Below are 17,004 nucleotides of genomic sequence, written 5' to 3'. Positions count from 1 at the left end.
CGTTGTACCTTCTGTTCACGGTTCACCATTCACTACACTCGTCTACGTTGTACCTTCTGTTCACGGTTCACCATTCACTACACTCGTCTACGTTGTACCTTCTGTTCACTGTTCACCATCCACTACACTCGTCTACGTTGTACCTTCTGTTCACTGTTCACCATTCACTACACTCGCCTGCGTTGTACCTTCTGTTCACGGTTCACCATTCACTACACTCGCCTGCGTTGTACCTTCTGTTCACTGTTCACCATACACTACACTCGCCTGCGTTGTACCTTCTGTTCACGGTTCACCATCCACTACACTCGCCTGCGTTGTACCTTCTGTTCACTGTTCACCATACACTACACTCGCCTGCGTTGTACCTTCTGTTCACGGTTCACCATCCACTACACTCGCCTGCGTTGTAGCTTCTGTTCACGGTTCACCATCCACTACACTCGCCTGCGTTGTACCTTCTGTTCACGGTTCACCAATCACTACACTCGTCTACGTTGTACCTTGTGTTCACGGTTCACCATTCACTACACTCGTCTACGCTGTACCTTCTGTTCACGGTTCACCATTCACTACACTCGTCTACGTTGTACCTTCTGTTCACTGTTCACCATCCACTACACTCGTCTACGTTGTACCTTCTGTTCACGGTTCACCATCCACTACACTCGTCTACGTTGTACCTTCTGTTCACGGTTCACCATTCACTACACTCGTCTACGTTGTACCTTCTGTTCACGGTTCACCATCCACTACACTCGTCTACGTTGTACCTTCTGTTCACTGTTCACCATCCACTACACTCGCCTACGTTGTACCTTCTGTTCACGGTTCACCATTCACTACACTCGCCTGCTTTGTACCTTCTGTTCACGGTTCACCATCCACTACACTCGTCTGCGTTGTACCTTCTGTTCACCATTCACTACACTCGTCTACGTTGTACCTTCTGTTCACGGTTCACCATCCACTACACTCGTCTACGTTGTACCTTCTGTTCACTGTTCACCATCCACTACACTTGCCTGCGTTGTACCTTCTGTTCACGGTTCACCATTCACTACACTCGTCTACGTTGTACCTTCTGTTCACGGTTCACCATCCACTACACTCGTCTACGTTGTACCTTCTGTTCACGGTTCACCATCCACTACACTCGCCTACGTTGTACCTTCTGTTCACAGTTCACCATCCACTACACTCGTCTGCGTTGTACCTTCTGTTCACGGTTCACCATCCACTACACTCGCCTGCGTTGTACCTTCTGTTCACTGTTCACCATTCACTACACTCGCCTGCGTTGTACCTTCTGTTCACGGTTCACCATTCACTACACTCGCCTGCGTTGTACCTTCTGTTCCGTTTGCCACACTGTAATCCAACCCCCGTTTTCAAACGCTGACTCCACTTTGTAAAAGCTTCCTCCAAGCTCCATTTGTGCAAACCCTGCTGTGCTCTTCTCACTTCGTTTCGCTGTGTGACTGAGGTGTGGATGGATGATGGACTCAACCTCCAGCCCAGCCTGTCCTGAGTTCAACCCCCCCCAGCTGAAGCTGCAGCCCAGAGCCCTAACTAAGTACCCAGAGTCCACGCTAAACAGAGAAGGTGCAATAGAGGGAAGGTCAAAGCCGGGTCCCAGGCTGACAGTCGCCTGCAATGACGGGTGATCAGTCACCACACCCAGGGCAGTGACACAGCGAGACCTATAGACTCTGGATTCAGACTAAAACCCACAGAAAGGAGGGTGAGATGGGAGACGCTGGGGGGGAACGTTCTGCTGCCAACACAGACGGGCATCAGTGCAGGCCCAAGAGAGACCCAGCTCAGCCTTGTGCCCGGCTTTCATGGCCAGTGACCGCCCCGAGCTACAAACCCAAGCTGGGAAATCAAGGGACTGGTAACAGAACATGTGGGGTGTGTCTGTGTGTGTGTAATTAGTTATTGATCATAGATCAGATTGTTATCAGAATAAATGTGGCATCTTTGTCTTGCCCCCGGAAAAGATCCTGTGCAGTTTTGTCTGTCCAACAGGCCCCCCACCTGCCCCGGCCCCCCACCTGCCCCGGCCCCCCATGCCCTACCTGGCCCCGGCAGGCTCCCCTGCCCTGTCCTGCGGCTCCCCCTCGGCCTCGTCGTCCTCCTCCTCGCTGCTGTCCGGCTCCTCGCTGGAGGAGGAATAGTCCATGGCCTTCTTGGGGGGCTTGGGAGGCTCCTCAGGCCGCTCCTTCAGCAGCACAAAGTTCTGGGGGGCCGGGGGGGGTTAGTGCCACGTCCCCCGCGCCCGGCCAACAGCCACACCACACACAAGCAGCCAGCGGGGTCCGGCCCCGCAAAGCCCAGGTAAGAAGGGGGGGGCTGGGAGCCAGGACTCCTGGGTTCTCTCCACAGCGCTAGGAGGGGAGTGTGGGCTGGTGGGTCAGAGCAGGGGGGGCTGGGAGCCAGGACTCCTGGGTTCTCTCCCTGGGTCTGGGAGGGGAGTGGAGGCTGATGGGTTGGAGCAGGGGGGGCTGGGAGCCAGGACTCTTCTTTCCCTGGGTCTGGGAGGGGAGTGGAGGCTGGTGGGTTAGAGCGGGGGGGCTGGGAGCCAGGACTCCTGGGTTCTCTCCCCGGCTCTGGGAGGGCAGTGGGGGCTGGTGGGTCAGAGCAGGGGGGCTGGGAACCAGGACTCCTGGGTTCTCTCCCCGACTCTGGGAGGGGAGTGGGGGCTGGTGGTTAGAGCAGGGGGGCTGGGAGCCAGGACTCCTGGGTTCTCTCCCTGGTGCTGGGAGGGGAGTGGGGGCTGGAGGATCAGAGCAGGGGGGGCTGGGAGCCAGGACTCCTGGGTTCTCTCCCTGGCTCTGGGAGGGGAGTGGGGGCTGGTGGGTCAGAGCAGGGGAGCTGGGAGCCAGGACTCCTGGGTTCTCTCCCTGGCTCTGGGAGGGGAGTGGGGGTTGGTGGGTTGGAGTGGGGGGGGAAGAGGGCTTGGAGCCAGGACTCCTGGGTTCTCTGATGGGAAGCACGGGGCAGACAGGACGGGCCGGGCACTGGCACAGACACACGGGCACTAACCTCGCCGATGGCGCGTTTATAGCTCTGGTGGCGCGCGGGGAGCAGAGGGAAGAAGGGCGCAGACGTTAACGCGGTGCCAGCGAGACCCCCCCGCCCTGCCAGCGCCCCCGACACCCCACCCAGAGCCAGGGGCCCGGACTCCTGGGTTCTCTCCCCAGGGCACAGGCTGAAAGCCTCCTCCCCAATGGCCTGGCCCCCGAAAACCAACGCCCCAGCCCCCCGAGGACAGTCAGCCTGCCCCCGGACAGCCCCCCCACTCTAAACACTCTTCCACGGGGCACCCCACGCCAGGCCCTGCCCCCATGGACACTCACCGCGGGCCGGCCGGGGCGCGAGCGGTGATCCTCCACCTTGGGCTTGCTCACCGGGGGCAGGATGGGGGAGCTCTCCCTCTTGGACGCGGCTGGGGGGGGGAAGAGTGGGTCAGTGCTAGGGGCGGGGGAGGCTCTGTGGGGCTGAGATTGCAGGGGGGGCCCTTGGCATTTCAGGAATAGACCCCTCTCCCTATCTGGGTCTGTTTCAGGGAGCCCCCGTGTTCCCCATGCCATGCCCCACACCCCCGGTGCCCCCCCGTGCCCTTCCCCACACCTGCCGGTGCCCCCAAACCCCTGACCCAGTTCCCAGTGACCCCCGTGCCCTGCCCCACACTCCCTGGTGCACCAAAGGCCCTGGCCAAGTTTGCCCAGGCCCTGCCCCACACCCCAGCTGCCCCCAAAGCCCTGCCCCAGTTCCCAGTGCCCTCGGTGCCCCCTCTTCTGCCTGGTTCTGCGCCAGCCCCCAGGCTGGTCCCTACCCCCTATGCGGTTGCGCTCCAGGGAGCCGGCTTGGGGCAGGTTGGCACTGCCCGCCTGCAGCAGGCTGTCGGCTCGCTCCCAGCCGGGGTCGCTGCGCCGCAGGTCCGGGTTGCTGCACGGCATGATGGGAAAGCAAAGCAGAGCAGAGCACATCAGGCGATGCCCACACCCCCCACCCCGGCCCCCGTGTCCCGGCCCGTCACCAGCGCAGCAGCACCTTGTCCCAAGCAGAGCCACCACCGCCGGCCACGCTCCATTACCTACTGGTGCTCGGCATGGGGGCCGGGGCCCGGCGCTGCCCCCGCCTGGGCGGCTGGGGAGGGGGGGCCGCGGGCTGCACCCTCTCCGGCCGGCAGTGCATGTGGATGTGCCAGGCCGACTTGCTACGGGGTCTGTGGAGCGGAGATGAGGGTCATTGGGGTCTGGAGGGCAGCTGGAGGCAGGGGATCCCTGGGTAACCGGCCACCCCGCCCCAGAGGTGGGCGCATCTCAGCGCCGGGCGAGGGGTCCCTGGGTAACCGGCCGCCCCACCCCAGAGGTGGCTGCATCTCAGCGCCGGGCGAGGGGTCCCTGGGTAACCTGCCGCCCCGCCCCAGAGGTGGCTGCATCTCGGCGCTGGGCGAGGGGTCCCTGGGAAACCGGCCGCCCCGCCCCAGAAGTGGGCGCATCTCAGCGCCGGGCGAGGGGTCCCTGGGTAACCTGCCGCCCCGCCCCAGAGGTGGCTGCATCTCAGCGCCGGGCGAGGGGTCCCTGGGAAACCAGCCGCCCCGCCCCAGAGGTGGGCGCATCTCGGCGCCGGGCGAGGGGTCCCTGGGAAACCGGCCGCCCCGCCCCAGAAGTGGGCGCATCTCAGCGCCGGGCAAGGGGTCCCTGGGTAACTGGCCGCCCTGCCCCAGAGGTGGGCGCATCTCAGTGCTGGGTGAGGGGTCCCTGGGTAACTGGCCGCCCCGCCCCAGAGGTGGCTCCATCTCTGCGTCGGGTGAGGAGTCCCTAGGTAACTGGCCGCTCTGCCCCAGAGGTGGCTGCATCTTGGCTCCAGCTAGCAGGACCAGCTGAAGCGAGACCAGGCCTGGGTGGCGGAGGCGAGGTGGGGCGGTGCCCAGATGCAGAGCCAGAAGTCCCTGCCCCCCACAGCTCTGGAATGAACTGAGAAGAGATGGGAGGGGAAACTGAGGCAGAGCGCAGCAGCACAACCTGCTGAAGGTGACCAGAAGGTCATTGGCAGAGCTGGGAATAGAACCCAGATGTCCTGGCCACTACAGTCTGTCAGACGCCTGAGGGAAGAGAGGGACGCTGCGGTACTGGGGGGACCCAGGGGATGGGGGCATGGGATACCTGAGTGCGCTGGACATGGACTCCAAGGGATTAAGAGGGCTAGAGCCCTGGTGAGGCTGGGCCCGAGGGGGCAGGGTGACTGGGGGGCGGGCCAGGCCCGGGGCCTGAGGGGGCAGGGTGATGAGGTGCTTGGCCTGTGGCCCAAGGAGTCTGGGTGATGGGGGCGCTGGGCCCAGGAGGGCAGGGTGTTGTGGGGCCAGGCCCAAGGGAGCAGGGTTACTGGGAGGGCTGGGCCCAGGGGGGCAGGGTGACAGGGTGCTCGGGGGGGCAGGGTGTTGGGATGCGAGGCCCGGGGAGGGCAGGGAAATGGGGGCACCTGGCCCGGGGGGGCAGGGTTACTGGGGGGAGCTGGGCCTGGGGCCCGAGGGGGCAGGGTGTTGGGGGACCGGGCCTGGGGCCCGAGAAGTCTGGGTGATGGGGGCACCAGGCCTCGGGGTGCGAGGCCCGGGGAGGGCAGGGTGCCGGGGGGATCCGGGGGGCAGGGTGTCAGGGTGTGAGGCCCGGGAAGGGCAGGGTGCTGGGGAGGGGCCTGGGGTGGCAGGGTGTCGGGGCGCGAGGCCTGGGGAGGACAGGGTGACAGGGTGTCGGGGCACGAGGCCCGGGGAGGGCAGGGTGTCGGGGGGAACCTGGGGGGGCAGGGTGTCGGGGTGCGAGGCCCGGGGAGGGCAGGGTGCCGGGAGGAACCTGGGGGGGCAGGGTGGCCTGGGGAAGGCAGGGTGCCGGGGGGGGGCCCGGGGAAGGCAGGGTGTCGGGGAGGGGGAGCCCGGGGGGGGCAGGGTGCCGGGGGGGAATCCGGGGGGGCAGGGTGTTGGGGTGGGAGGCCCGGGGAAGGCAGGGTGTCGGGGAGGGGGAGCCCGGGGGGGGCAGGGTGCCGGGGGGGAATCCGGGGGGGCAGGGTGTCGGGGCGGGAGGCCCAGGGGGGCAGGGTGTCGGGGCGCGAGGCCTGGGGGGGGCAGGGTTCTGGGGAGGGGGAGCCTGGGGGGGCAGAGTGTCGGGGCGTGAGGCCCGGGGAGGGCAGGGTGCCGTGGAGGGGCCCGGGGCCTTACCTGGCTCTGACGGCATGGCCCTGCCGGGAGCCGCCCCCGGCCCCGCTGGCGTTGAGCGTGGTGGCGATGGACGACGTTCGCTGGGGCACCTGGCGGTGGGGGGGAGCAGAGCAGTGAGGGGGTGTCGGCCAGGACCCCCCCCCCCCAGGTGCCGAGGGGGAGCGGCTCAGGCCCCGTTACCTTGGGTGGGGCCTCGAGCTCGGTGTGGCCCCAGGGCCCCCGCGGGTCGGCGGGGCCGGGCCGGGCGGGCGGGGCGGGGGTCTCCGAGGTGGGGTCCGAGTTCTGGCGGATCATGGGGGCGCGGGGCGGCGCCGGGTCCTGCACCGGGAAAGCCGCCACGTTCTTGGTGGGCTGGTCCTGCAGGGACTGGGAGCGCGGCACCGGCGCGGCGTAGGGCTTCAGCGGGACGCGGTGCGCCAGGTGGCTCTGCGGGGAGGGGAGCCGTCAGCGCCGGGCCCCTGCCAGAGCCCCCCCGGGGCTCCCCACACCGCCAGCCTCCCCTAGGGACCCGCCAGAGCCCCCTCGAAGCCCCCCACACCGCCCGCCTCCCCTAGGGACCCACCAGAGCCCCCCACACCGCCCACCCCCCTAGGGACCCGCCATAGCCCCCTCGGGGCCCCCCCACCGCCCGCCTCCCCGAGGGACCCGCCAGAGCCCCCCCGGGGCCCCCCGCACCGCCCGCCTCCCCGAGGGACCCGCCAGAGCCCCCCCCGGGGCTCACTGCGCCGCCCGCTTCCCCTAGGGACCCGCCAGAGCCCCCCCGGACACCCCCCACCGCCCGCCTCCCCGAGGGACCCGCCAGAGCCCCCCCCACCGCCCACCCCCCTAGGGACCCGCCAGAGCCCCCTCGGGGCCCCCCCACCGCCCGCCTCCCCGAGGAACCCGCCAGAGACCCCCCCGGGGCTCCCCTGTGCCGCCCGCCTCCCCGAGGGACCCGCCAGAGCCCCCTCGGGGCCCCGCCTGCGCCGCTCGCCTCCCCGAGGGACCCGCCAGAGCCCCCCCGGGACTCCCCGCGCCGCCCGCCTCCCCTAGGGGCCTGCCAGGAGTCCTGACCCCGGGTTCGAGGGGAGGGGGGCGGCTCGCATGGCCAGTAGGGTGCATGCCCCGCCCCACACCTTGTGCTGCCCCTCCTGTGGCTCGACAGGGCGCTGCATGGGGGGGCTCTCGGCCGCGGGGCCAGAGCCCAGGGCCACGGACTCTGAGCGAGTCTGCAGGGCTGAGTCGGAGGCGGTGCCGCCCAGCTTGGTCTGCGCCGCCGGCGAGTTCTGCTTATTCAGCCGCGTCCGCTCCTCCACCTGCAGGGGGCAGAGAGCATGGCAGGGAACCCAGGAGTCCTGGCCCCCAGCCCTCCTGCTCTAACCACCAGCCCCCACTCCCCTCCCAGAGCCGGGGAGAGAACCCAGGAGTCCTGGCCCCCAGCCCCCACTGCCCTCCCAGCCTGGGGAGAGAACCCAGGAGTCCTGGCTCCCAGCCCCCCTGCTCTCACCACCAGCCGCCACTGCCCTCCCAGAGCTGGGGAGAGAACCCAGGAGTCCTGGCTCCCAGCCCCCCTGCTCTAACCACCAGCCCCCACTCCCCTCCCAGAGCCGGGGAGAGAACCCAGGAGTCCTGGCTCCCAGCCCCCCTGCTCTCACCACCAGCCGCCACTGCCCTCCCAGAGCCGGGGAGAGAACCCAGGAGTCCTGGCTCCCAGCCCCCCCTGCTCTGACCCACCAGCCCCCACTCCCCTCCCAGAGCCAGGGAGAGAACCCAGGAGTCCTGGCTCCCAGCCCCCCTGCTCTGACACACCAGCCCCCATGTGACGTTACTGACATAACCTGTGACCGTCTAGGCCACGGTTGTGTATTTGCAGCAGGTGCTGCCCGAAGGTTGTGGTGCGAGGTGTCTGTGGAGGGGCTGTGGTGCGCTGGGTGTGACTGTGGGTGTTGTTGCTGATGTCAGGACTGTTGCTCTGTGCCCGCATCTCGAGGTGTGCGACTGTCAGGACCTGCGGGGAGGCCCTGGGGGGCTGTTCTCAGACGCGCTTAACGGACCTTGGGGGACGCAACCCGGGACGTTCACAGCAAGGCCTGGTGCTGGGCCGTGTGACTCCAGAGTCCATCCTGCTGCTGGGGTTTGCGCAGTGAGAGCGGAGGGGAAAGTGGGGGGCCGAGGGAATGGCTGGGGGGATGTGGGGTTACCCGGGGGGGGGGGGGGAGACCAAAGGCCTCTCTGGCTGGCTGGTTTGCTTTGCCTCAGAGGTGGAGAAACCCTCGGAGCCCAGCCCGCACCCTGCGCCTGCCCCCCACCTGCCTTCCCCCCCGTCCCCTGCGCCTGCCCCCCATGCCCGCCCCTCGGAGCCCAGCCCGCACCCTGTGCCTGCCCCCCACCTGCCTGCCCCTCGGAGCCCCGCCCGCCCCCTGCACCTGCCCCCCGCGCCCGCCCGCCCGCTCGCCGCTCGCACCTCGCGGGCCCAGGCGGGCTTGTCGGCGCTGTGGGCGGCGCCGCGGCTGTAGTGGTAGAGCGGTTTCTTCTCGCTCGCCGGCGCCCCCGGCTGCTGCTTCTGGAGCTGCTGCTGCTGCTGCAGGGACTTCAGGTAGGCGTGTTCCTGCTGCAGCTGGCGCTGGAGCCGCTCCGACTGCCGCTGCTCCTCCAGCTGCTTCCGCTTGTACTCCTGGGGGGGCGCAGGGTCAGGGGGCTGCGGGGCTGGGCACGGGACCGTGGCGCAGCCACGCCCAGACGCCTGCAGGGGGACCCCGGCGCCGCCACGCCCCGACGCCCGCAGGGGGACCCTGGCACCCTGCCACGCCAGCACACGGGGGAACCTGGGCGTCCTGCCACGCCGGCACACGGGGGACCCAGCGTCTGCCACGTCGGCACACGGGGGAACCCGGCACCTGCCATGCCCCGACGCCCGACTGCCGCTGCTCCTCCAGCTGCTTCCGCTTGTACTCCTGGGGGGGCGCAGGGTCAGGGGGCTGCAGGGCTGGGCACGGGACCCCGGCGCTGCCACGCCGGCACACGGGGGACCCAGCGCCTGCCACGCCCAGACGCCCGCAGGGGGAACCCGGCACTGCCACGCCCCGACGCCCGCAGGGGGAACCCAGTGTCCTGCCATGCCGGCACACGGGGGAACCCAGGGTCCTGCCATGCCCCGACGCCCGCAGGGGGAACCCGGCGCTGCCACACCCCGACACCCGCAGGGGGACCCCGGGGTCCTGCCACGCCCTGACGCCCGCAGGGGGAACCCAGCACCTGCCACACCCCAACGCCCGCAGGGGGAACCTGGGCGCCCTGCCACGCCGGCACACGGGGGAACCCAGGGTCCTGCCACGCCGGCACACGGGGGAACCCGGCGCTGCCACGCCAGGACGCCCGCAGGGGGACCCTAGGGCTGCCACGCCCGGACGCCCGCAGGGGGAACCCGTGTGCCCTGCCAGGTCCCGACGCGCCCAGGCGGAACCCAGGCATCCTGACACACGCAAGGAGGGGGAACCTGGGCGTTGTGACACAACCAAACGCAGGCAGGCAGAACCCAGGCGTCCTGACACGCTGGTACGCAAGGAGAACCCGGGTGTCCTGACATGCCCAGACACACGCAGGGGGAACCTGGGCATCCTGCCACACCCAGATGCATGCAGGGGGAACCCTGGCATCCTGACACATCCAAATGCACGGAGGGGAACCTGGGCATCCTGCCACACCCAGATGCATGCAGGGGGAACCCAGGCATCCTGACACATCCAAATGCACAGAGGGGAACCTGGGCATCCTGCCACACCCAGATGCATGCAGGGGGAACCCAGGCATCCTGACACATCCAAATGCACGGAGGGGAACCTGGGCATCCTGCCACACCCAGATGCATGCAGGGGGAACCCAGGCATCCTGACACATCCAAATGCACAGAGGGGAACCTGGGCATCCTGCCACACCCAGATGCATGCAGGGGGAACCCAGGCATCCTGACACATCCAAATGCATGGAGGGGAACCTGGGCATCCTGCCACACCCAGATGCATGCAGGGGGAACCCAGGCATCCTGACACATCCAAATGCATGGAGGGGGAACCCAGGCATCATGACACACGCACACCCTGGAGATAGGCCCTGGGAGGAGGCAGGGCTAGGAGGGGTGAATCTCAGACCCTGTCCTCCCTGGGGGGGCCCACAGCAGCTCTTCCCACCCCCACCGGATGGGGGCAGCTATGGGCTGAGGGGGTACTTTGCCCCTCTGGTGGCACAGGCAGTAGGGGGTGGACCCTGCCCCTCTCAAAGCCCCCACCCACGCAGCCTGGCCAAGCGCCACCCCCTCCCCTGGCCAAACATCCCCCGTGGCCTGGCCCAGCCTTGGTGGCGCACTGCATTGTGGGTATTCTCCATGGCCGAGCGCAGCTCAGAGCAGCCCCAAGGCTGCTCCACCGGGGAATGCCCCACCCCAAGCAGGGCTGCGGGGGCGGGGCCCGGTTACCAGAAGCAGGGCCTGTTCCTGCAGTAGCTGCTGCTGGAGGATTTCTAGCTGCCTCTGCTCCTCCTCTAACTTGTGCCTGATATACTCCTGGAGAGGGACGGACAGACAGACAGAGAGAGACAGGTCACAGAGCAGGGCCGCGGCCCCGGAGACGAGAGGAGGGGGAGGGGGCCCAGCCCCCCCGGGGAGACCCGCAGCTGGGGGGCCAGGGGAGATTTCAGCCTGTGGCCCAAGAGGGCCCAGTGGGCTGACCCCGGGGGGGGGGGAAGGGAGGAGGAGAGAGGCTCCAAGTTCACAAGATCAGAAGTAGGAATAGAAGAGAACCGAGGCGTCCTGGCTCCCAACCCCCTGCTCTAACCGCTAGACCCCACTGCCCTCCCACAGCCGGGGAGAGAACCCAGCCCCCTCTGCTCTAACCACTAGACCCCACTGCCCTCCCAGAGCCAGGCAGAGAACCCAGTCCCCTGCTCTAACCACTAGAAACCACTGCCCTCCCAGAGCTGGGGAGAGAACCCAGTCCCCTGCTCTAACCACTAGACACCACTGCCCTCCCAGAGCCGGGGAGAGAACCCAGCCCCCCTGCTCTAACCCACCAGCCCCCACTGCCCTCCCAGAGTCAGAGAACCCAGGAGTCGTGGCTCCCAGCCCCCCTGCTCTAACCACCAGCCCCCATCCCCTCCCAGAGCCGGGGAGAGAACCCAGGAGTCCTGGCTCCCAGCCCCCCTGCTCCAACCCACCAGCCCGCACTCCCCTCCCAGAGCCGGGGAGAGAACCCAGGAGTCCTGGCTCCCAGCCCCCCTGCTCTGACCCACCAGCCCCCACTCCCCTCCCAGAGCCGGGCAGAGAACCCAGGAGTCCGGGCTCCCAGCCCCACCACTAGCCCCTGAGACTTGGTGCACCGCTAGGCCCCGCGCTAAGGCCCCCCCATGAGCTGGCTCGGACGAGGGGGAAGGTGGATGCCAGGCAGCTGAGTCCCTGGGGCGATGGGCTCCCCAGGAAGCAGTGGCGGCGGCAGGGAGTCCCCAGGGTTGCAGCCCCCTGGCCCCGCCCCCCAAGCACCGTGGGGGGAGCTGGGGCTGAGCAAGGCCGGTACCTGCTCGCGCTCAGCCTGCCTGCGCTCCTCCTCCCGCCGCAGCACCTGCACGTCCTCCAGCCGCCGCTGCTCCTTCTCCTGCAGCTTCCGCTGCTCCCGCTCCCGCCGCTGCTGCTGTGGGGGGAGGGAGCCAGCGGGGCAGCTGGAACCGGCCAGGGGCATGGCGCCAGCCCCCTGCTCTACCCCCCAGCCCCACTCCCCTCCCAGAGCCAGGGAGAGAACCCAGGAGTCCTGGCTCCCAGCCCCCTGCTCTAACCACCAGCCCCCACTCCCCTCCCAGAGCCAGGGAGAGAACCCAGGAGTCCTGGCTCCCAGCCCCCCCTGCTCTAACCCCCCAGCCCCCACTACCCTCCCAGAGCCAGGGAGAGAACCCAGGAGTCCTGGCTCCCAGCCCCACCCCCCTGCTCTGACCACCAGCCCCCACTCCCCTCTCAGAACCAGGGAGAGAACCCAGGAGTCCTGGCTCCCAGCCCCCCTGCTCTAACTCACCAGCCCCCACTCCCCTCCCAGAGCCAGGGAGAGAACCCAGGAGTCCTGGCTCCCAGCCCCCTGCTCTAACCACCAGCCCCCACTCCCCTCCCAGAGCCAGGGAGAGAACCCAGGAGTCCTGGCTCCCAGCCCCCCCTGCTCTAACCCCCCAGCCCCCACTACCCTCCCAGAGCCAGGGAGAGAACCCAGGAGTCCTGGCTCCCAGCCCCACCCCCCTGCTCTGACCACCAGCCCCCACTCCCCTCTCAGAACCAGGGAGAGAACCCAGGAGTCCTGGCTCCCAGCCACCCTGCTCTAACTCACCAGCCCCCACTCCCCTCCCAGAGCCGGGGAGAGAACCCAGGAGTCCTGGCTCCCAGCCCCCCTGCTCTAACTCACCAGCCCCCACTCCCCTCCCAGAGCCAGGGAGAGAACCCAGGAGTCCTGGCTCCCAGCCCCCCCTGCTCTGACCCACCAACCCTCACTCCCCTCCCAGCGCCGGGGAGAGAACCCAGGAGTCCTGGCTCCCAGCCCCCCTGCTCTAACCCACCAGCCCCCACTCCCCTCCCAGAGCCGGGGAGAGAACCCAGGAGTCCTGGCTCCCAGCCCCCCTGCTCTAACCACCAGCCCCCACTCCCCTCCCAGAGCCGGGGAGAGAACCCAGGAGTCCTGGCTCCCAGCTCCCTCGCTTGGGCTGGAGCCCCTCCCCTCCGGTTGCAGGGTGAGGCTGGCTGCGGGGAGGGGGACCCAGGCGTCCGGGCGGCTCACCTCCTCCACGCGCCGGCGCTCCTCCTTCTGCTCCTCGATGCGGCGCTGGCGCTCGTGCAGCAGCTGTTTGATGTGGGCCTCGGAGTCGCGGTGCTGGGCCGCCAGCTGCTGCTGGTGCTTCAGCGCCGCCTCCGAGTGGCTCTTGTTCTCCTGCTGCAGGCGCAGGAACTCCCGCCGCAGCGTCGACTCGCCCGGCACGTTCATGATGGAGCTGGGGGGCGCGGGGTGTCACGGCGGGGCACGGCTCCGCCCCCACCAACGCAGCCCCCCCCACAGCCCCACCCCAGGAGCATGGCCCTGCCCCCGGCAACGCAGCCCCACCCACAGCCCCACCCCAGGAGCATGGCCCCGCCCCCACCAACACAGCCCCACCCACAGCCCCTCGGCCCCGCCTCAGTGCACGGCCCCGCCCCCACCAATGCAGCCCCACCCATAGCCCCTCAGCCCCGCCCCTGGTGCATGGCCCCGCCCCCACCAACGCAGCCCCACCCACAGCCCCACCCCAGGAGCATGGCCCCGCCCCCACCAACACAGCCCCACCCACAGCCCCTCGGCCCCGCCTCAGTGCACGGCCCCGCCCCCACCAATGCAGCCCCACCCAGAGCCCGTCAGCCCTGCCCCCGGTGCATGGGCCCGCCCCCACCAACGCAGCCCCACCCACGGCCTCTCTGCACAGCCCCGCCCCCAGCCTCTCTGTGCACGGCCCCGCCCCTGCCAGTGCAGTCCCGCCCACAGCCCCACCTCTGCCAATGCAGCCCCGCCCACAGGCCCTCTGCACGGCCCAGCCCCCACCAATGCAGCCCCACCCACAGGCCCTCAGCTCCGCCTCAGTGCAAAGCCCCGCCCATGGTCCATGGCCCCACCCCTGCCAATGCAGCCCCGCCCACAGCTCCTCTGCAGAGGCCCCGCCCCCACCAACACAGCCCCGCCCACAGCCCCTCTGCTCTGCCCCAGCACACAGCCCCACCCCCACCAATGCAGCCCCACCCACAGGCCATCAGGTCCGCCCCACCCACAGCTCCGCCCTGGGCACATGGCCCTGCCCAAAGCACCTGGCCCTGCCCCCACGGCCCCATCCACAGCCCTGCCCCCCACGGCCCTGACCCCAGCCCCTCGGCCTCACCCACAGCCCCTGGGCTCTGCCCCTGCACCCAGCCTCGCCCCTGGCACCTCGGCCCCACCCCTGCCCACACAGCCCCATCCACAGCCCCTCAGCTCCGCCCCACCTACGTGGCCCCACCCACGGCAGAACGGCCCTGCCCACAGCCCCTTGGCCCTGCCCCACCCCCCTGCCCACAGCCCCCTAGCCCTGCCCCCCATGGCCCCGCCCTGACCCACACAGCCCCACCCACATGGTCCTTCACAGCCACAGCCCCACCCCTATATAGTCAGGGCCCCGCTCACAGGCTCCCCAAAAACGTGGCCCCGCTGTGGTGCCCCACAGCCTCACCCACACGGCAGTGCCCTGCCAGCCTGGCCCCACTCACCTGCCCCGTGTCCACAGCCCCACACCCAATGCCCAGGCAGTCCTGCCCCATGCCAGGCCACATGGCTCCATCCCATGTATCACCTGGGCATGGGGCCCCCTCCCTGGCAGCCAGCCACCCCCCAGGGGCACCCCATAAGAGCCCTTCCCCCATATCCAGCCCATGTGGCTCCACCCTATGGCCCTGAGTTCAGGCCCCATAGCCCTGCCCACTCTGCCCCTCCCCAACAACCGGGCCACGCTGCCCTGGGTCATACACCCCAGGCGCCTCCCTCCCGTCCCGTACCTGGGCTCCCCTTCCTCCCCGTGGCTGTCATCCTCCTCCTCGCTGCCGCTGTACTCGTACTCCGTCTCATCTGGGGGGCGAGAGACCCTGTTACACGGCCACGCGCCAGGCAGGGCTGGCACCCTACTCCCTCCCCTGAGCCGGCCAGTGCCTGCCCCACTGCCAGCCCCCTGAGCCAGCCAGGCTCCCCCTCATAGCCCCCCATTCCCCACCCCCTGAGCCGGCCAGGCCCTGCCCCACTTCCCATCCCCTGAGCCGGCCAGGCTCCCCCTCATAGCCCCCCATTCCCCACTCCCTGAGCCAGCCAGGCCCTGCCCCACTCCCCATCCCCTGAGCCAGCCAGGCTCCCCCTCATAGCCCCCAACTCCTCGCCCCCTGAGCCAGCCAGGGCCTGCCCCACTCCCTGCCCCCTGAACCAGCCAGTCCCTGCCCTGGGGCCAGTGGGAGCCAGCGCCCCCTAGAGGGGACAGGCCCCTGCCCCATTCCCTGCCCCCCTGAGCCAGCCAGTCCCTGCCCTGGGGCCGGGTGGGAGCTGGCGCCCCCTAGAGGGGACAGGCCCCTGCCCCATTCCCTGCCCCCCTGAGCCAGCCAGTCCCTGCCCTGGGGCTGGGGGGGGAGCTGGCGCCCCCCAGAGGGGACAGGTCTCACCCCACCCCACTCACCCTTCTCTCCTCTCTTCTTCCGGGAGCGGTCGATGTGGTCCTTGAGCTGGATGCGGACCTGGCGCTCCGTGGGCTGGTCACGGATGAAGGGGAATTTCAGCAGCTGCTCTGTGGGCGGACGGCTCATGTAGGCTTTGATCAGGCAGGTGTCTATGAAGTCGATGAATTTCTTGGACCTGGGGGAAGGGGGCGGACACGGGGTGAGCACCGTGCTAGGCGGCTGGGGCCCGACAGGCCTGCGACGCTTGTCCACAGCCACAGTCGGAGCCTGGGCAGGATTATCCAGGTCCTGGCTACACCCACTGGGGCGATCGGGGCCCAGTGACCCCAAGCTGGGGGGATCCAGGCCCGGTGACCCGGCTGGGCTCTGGCTAGGCAGAGCGGGTGGCAGGACGAGGCATGGCCGTGCTGCGGAACGTACCATTTCTTGGACTTGAGCTTGGGCGGTGGGTTGCGGGGGATGAGGAAGAGCGCTCGCATCGGGTGCATGTCACACAGAGCTGGGGAGAGAGACACGGTCACATGGGGGCTGCACCCCCTCCCCAGCCCAGGGTCCCTCAGCCTGGCCTGCCCCATGCGCACAACGGTCATGGGCCCACGCCGATCCTTACACCCCTAGCCCTAGTGGGGAGCGACCCAGGAGTCCTGGCTCCCAGCCCCCCTGCTCTAACCACCAGTCCCCACTCCCCTCCCAGAGCCGGGGAGAGAACCCAGGAGTCCTGGCTCCCAGCCCCCCTGCTCTAACCCACCAGCCCCCACGCCCCTCCCAGAGCCGGGGAGAGAACCCAGGAGTCCTGGCTCCCAGCCCCCCCTGCTCTGACCCACCAGCCCCCACTCCCCTCCCAGAGCCGGGGGGAGAAACCAGGAGTCCTGGCTCCCAGCCCCCCTGCTCTAACCCACCAGCCCCCATTCCCCTCCCAGAGCTGGGGAGAGAACCCAGGAGTCCTGGCTCCCAGCCCCCCCTGCTCTAACCACCAGCCCCCACTCCCCTCCCAGAGCCGGGGAGAGAACCCAGGAGTCCTGGCTCCCAGCCCCCCCTGCTCTAACCCACCAGCCCCACTCCCCTCCCAGAGCCGGGGAGAACCCAGGAGTCCTGGCTCCCAGCCCCCCCTGCTCTAACCCACCAGCCCCCACTCCCCTCCCAGAGCCGGGGAGAGAACCCAGGAGTCCTGGCTCCCACCCCCCTCTCCTCTCCCAGAGCCAGGAAGAGAACCCAGGATAGCTAGCGCCTCCCCCGCTCCCCCCAGGTTTCAAGCCCCCCAAGGGGGGTGCGTGGCTGATCTGGGCACAGCAAGCCTGGCACTTACGTGGTGCTCCCTCAGCCATCTCGATAGCAGTGATGCCCAGGGACCAGATGTCGCTCTGCAGAGAGAAAGGGGGGATGGGTTGGGAGTGGGGATCTCCCTGCACCCCCATGGCTCCAGGCTGCAGCTGGGGAGGGGATGGGCAGCACCTTTGCCCGCAGGGGGGACGGGGCTGTGGGGGAGCAAGAGGCCAGAGTCGGGGGTACCCAGGGGCATCGGTGTGTGTCTGTGGGGATCGGGGGGGGAGGGATCAAAGTGGGTGGG

General features: G+C 68.8%; 1 protein-coding gene across 18 annotated transcripts in view; it reads right to left on the bottom strand.

The window, feature by feature from the left end:
- Positions 1–17,004, bottom strand: part of MINK1 (misshapen like kinase 1) — a 77,515-nt gene that overhangs the window by 20,232 nt on the left and 40,279 nt on the right. For 5 of the 18 annotated variants that reach the window (XM_030547052.1, XM_030547051.1, XM_030547055.1 and 2 more), the window contains 16 exons: positions 16,744–16,798; positions 15,858–15,936; positions 15,437–15,612; positions 14,775–14,844; positions 13,003–13,213; positions 11,767–11,880; positions 10,674–10,760; positions 8,667–8,876; positions 7,339–7,518; positions 6,404–6,649; positions 6,224–6,312; positions 4,103–4,234; positions 3,842–3,954; positions 3,363–3,451; positions 3,049–3,072; positions 2,082–2,242 (listed from right to left, as the gene is read on the bottom strand). In XM_030547052.1, coding sequence (XP_030402912.1) covers positions 2,082–2,242; positions 3,049–3,072; positions 3,363–3,451; positions 3,842–3,954; positions 4,103–4,234; positions 6,224–6,312; positions 6,404–6,649; positions 7,339–7,518; positions 8,667–8,876; positions 10,674–10,760; positions 11,767–11,880; positions 13,003–13,213; positions 14,775–14,844; positions 15,437–15,612; positions 15,858–15,936; positions 16,744–16,798 — 2,036 coding nt within the window. The remainder of the gene's footprint in view (positions 1–2,081; positions 2,243–3,048; positions 3,073–3,362; positions 3,452–3,841; positions 3,955–4,102; positions 4,235–6,223; positions 6,313–6,403; positions 6,650–7,338; positions 7,519–8,666; positions 8,877–10,673; positions 10,761–11,766; positions 11,881–13,002; positions 13,214–14,774; positions 14,845–15,436; positions 15,613–15,857; positions 15,937–16,743; positions 16,799–17,004) is intronic. The other 13 variants (XR_003998296.1, XM_030547057.1, XR_003998297.1 and 10 more) reach the window with 10 other exon arrangements.

This window comes from Gopherus evgoodei, unplaced genomic scaffold (genome assembly GCF_007399415.2).
Source record: "Gopherus evgoodei ecotype Sinaloan lineage unplaced genomic scaffold, rGopEvg1_v1.p scaffold_51_arrow_ctg1, whole genome shotgun sequence".
NCBI classification, from domain to species: Eukaryota; Metazoa; Chordata; order Testudines; family Testudinidae; genus Gopherus; species Gopherus evgoodei.
This window is presented reverse-complemented; position numbering and strand designations above follow the sequence as displayed.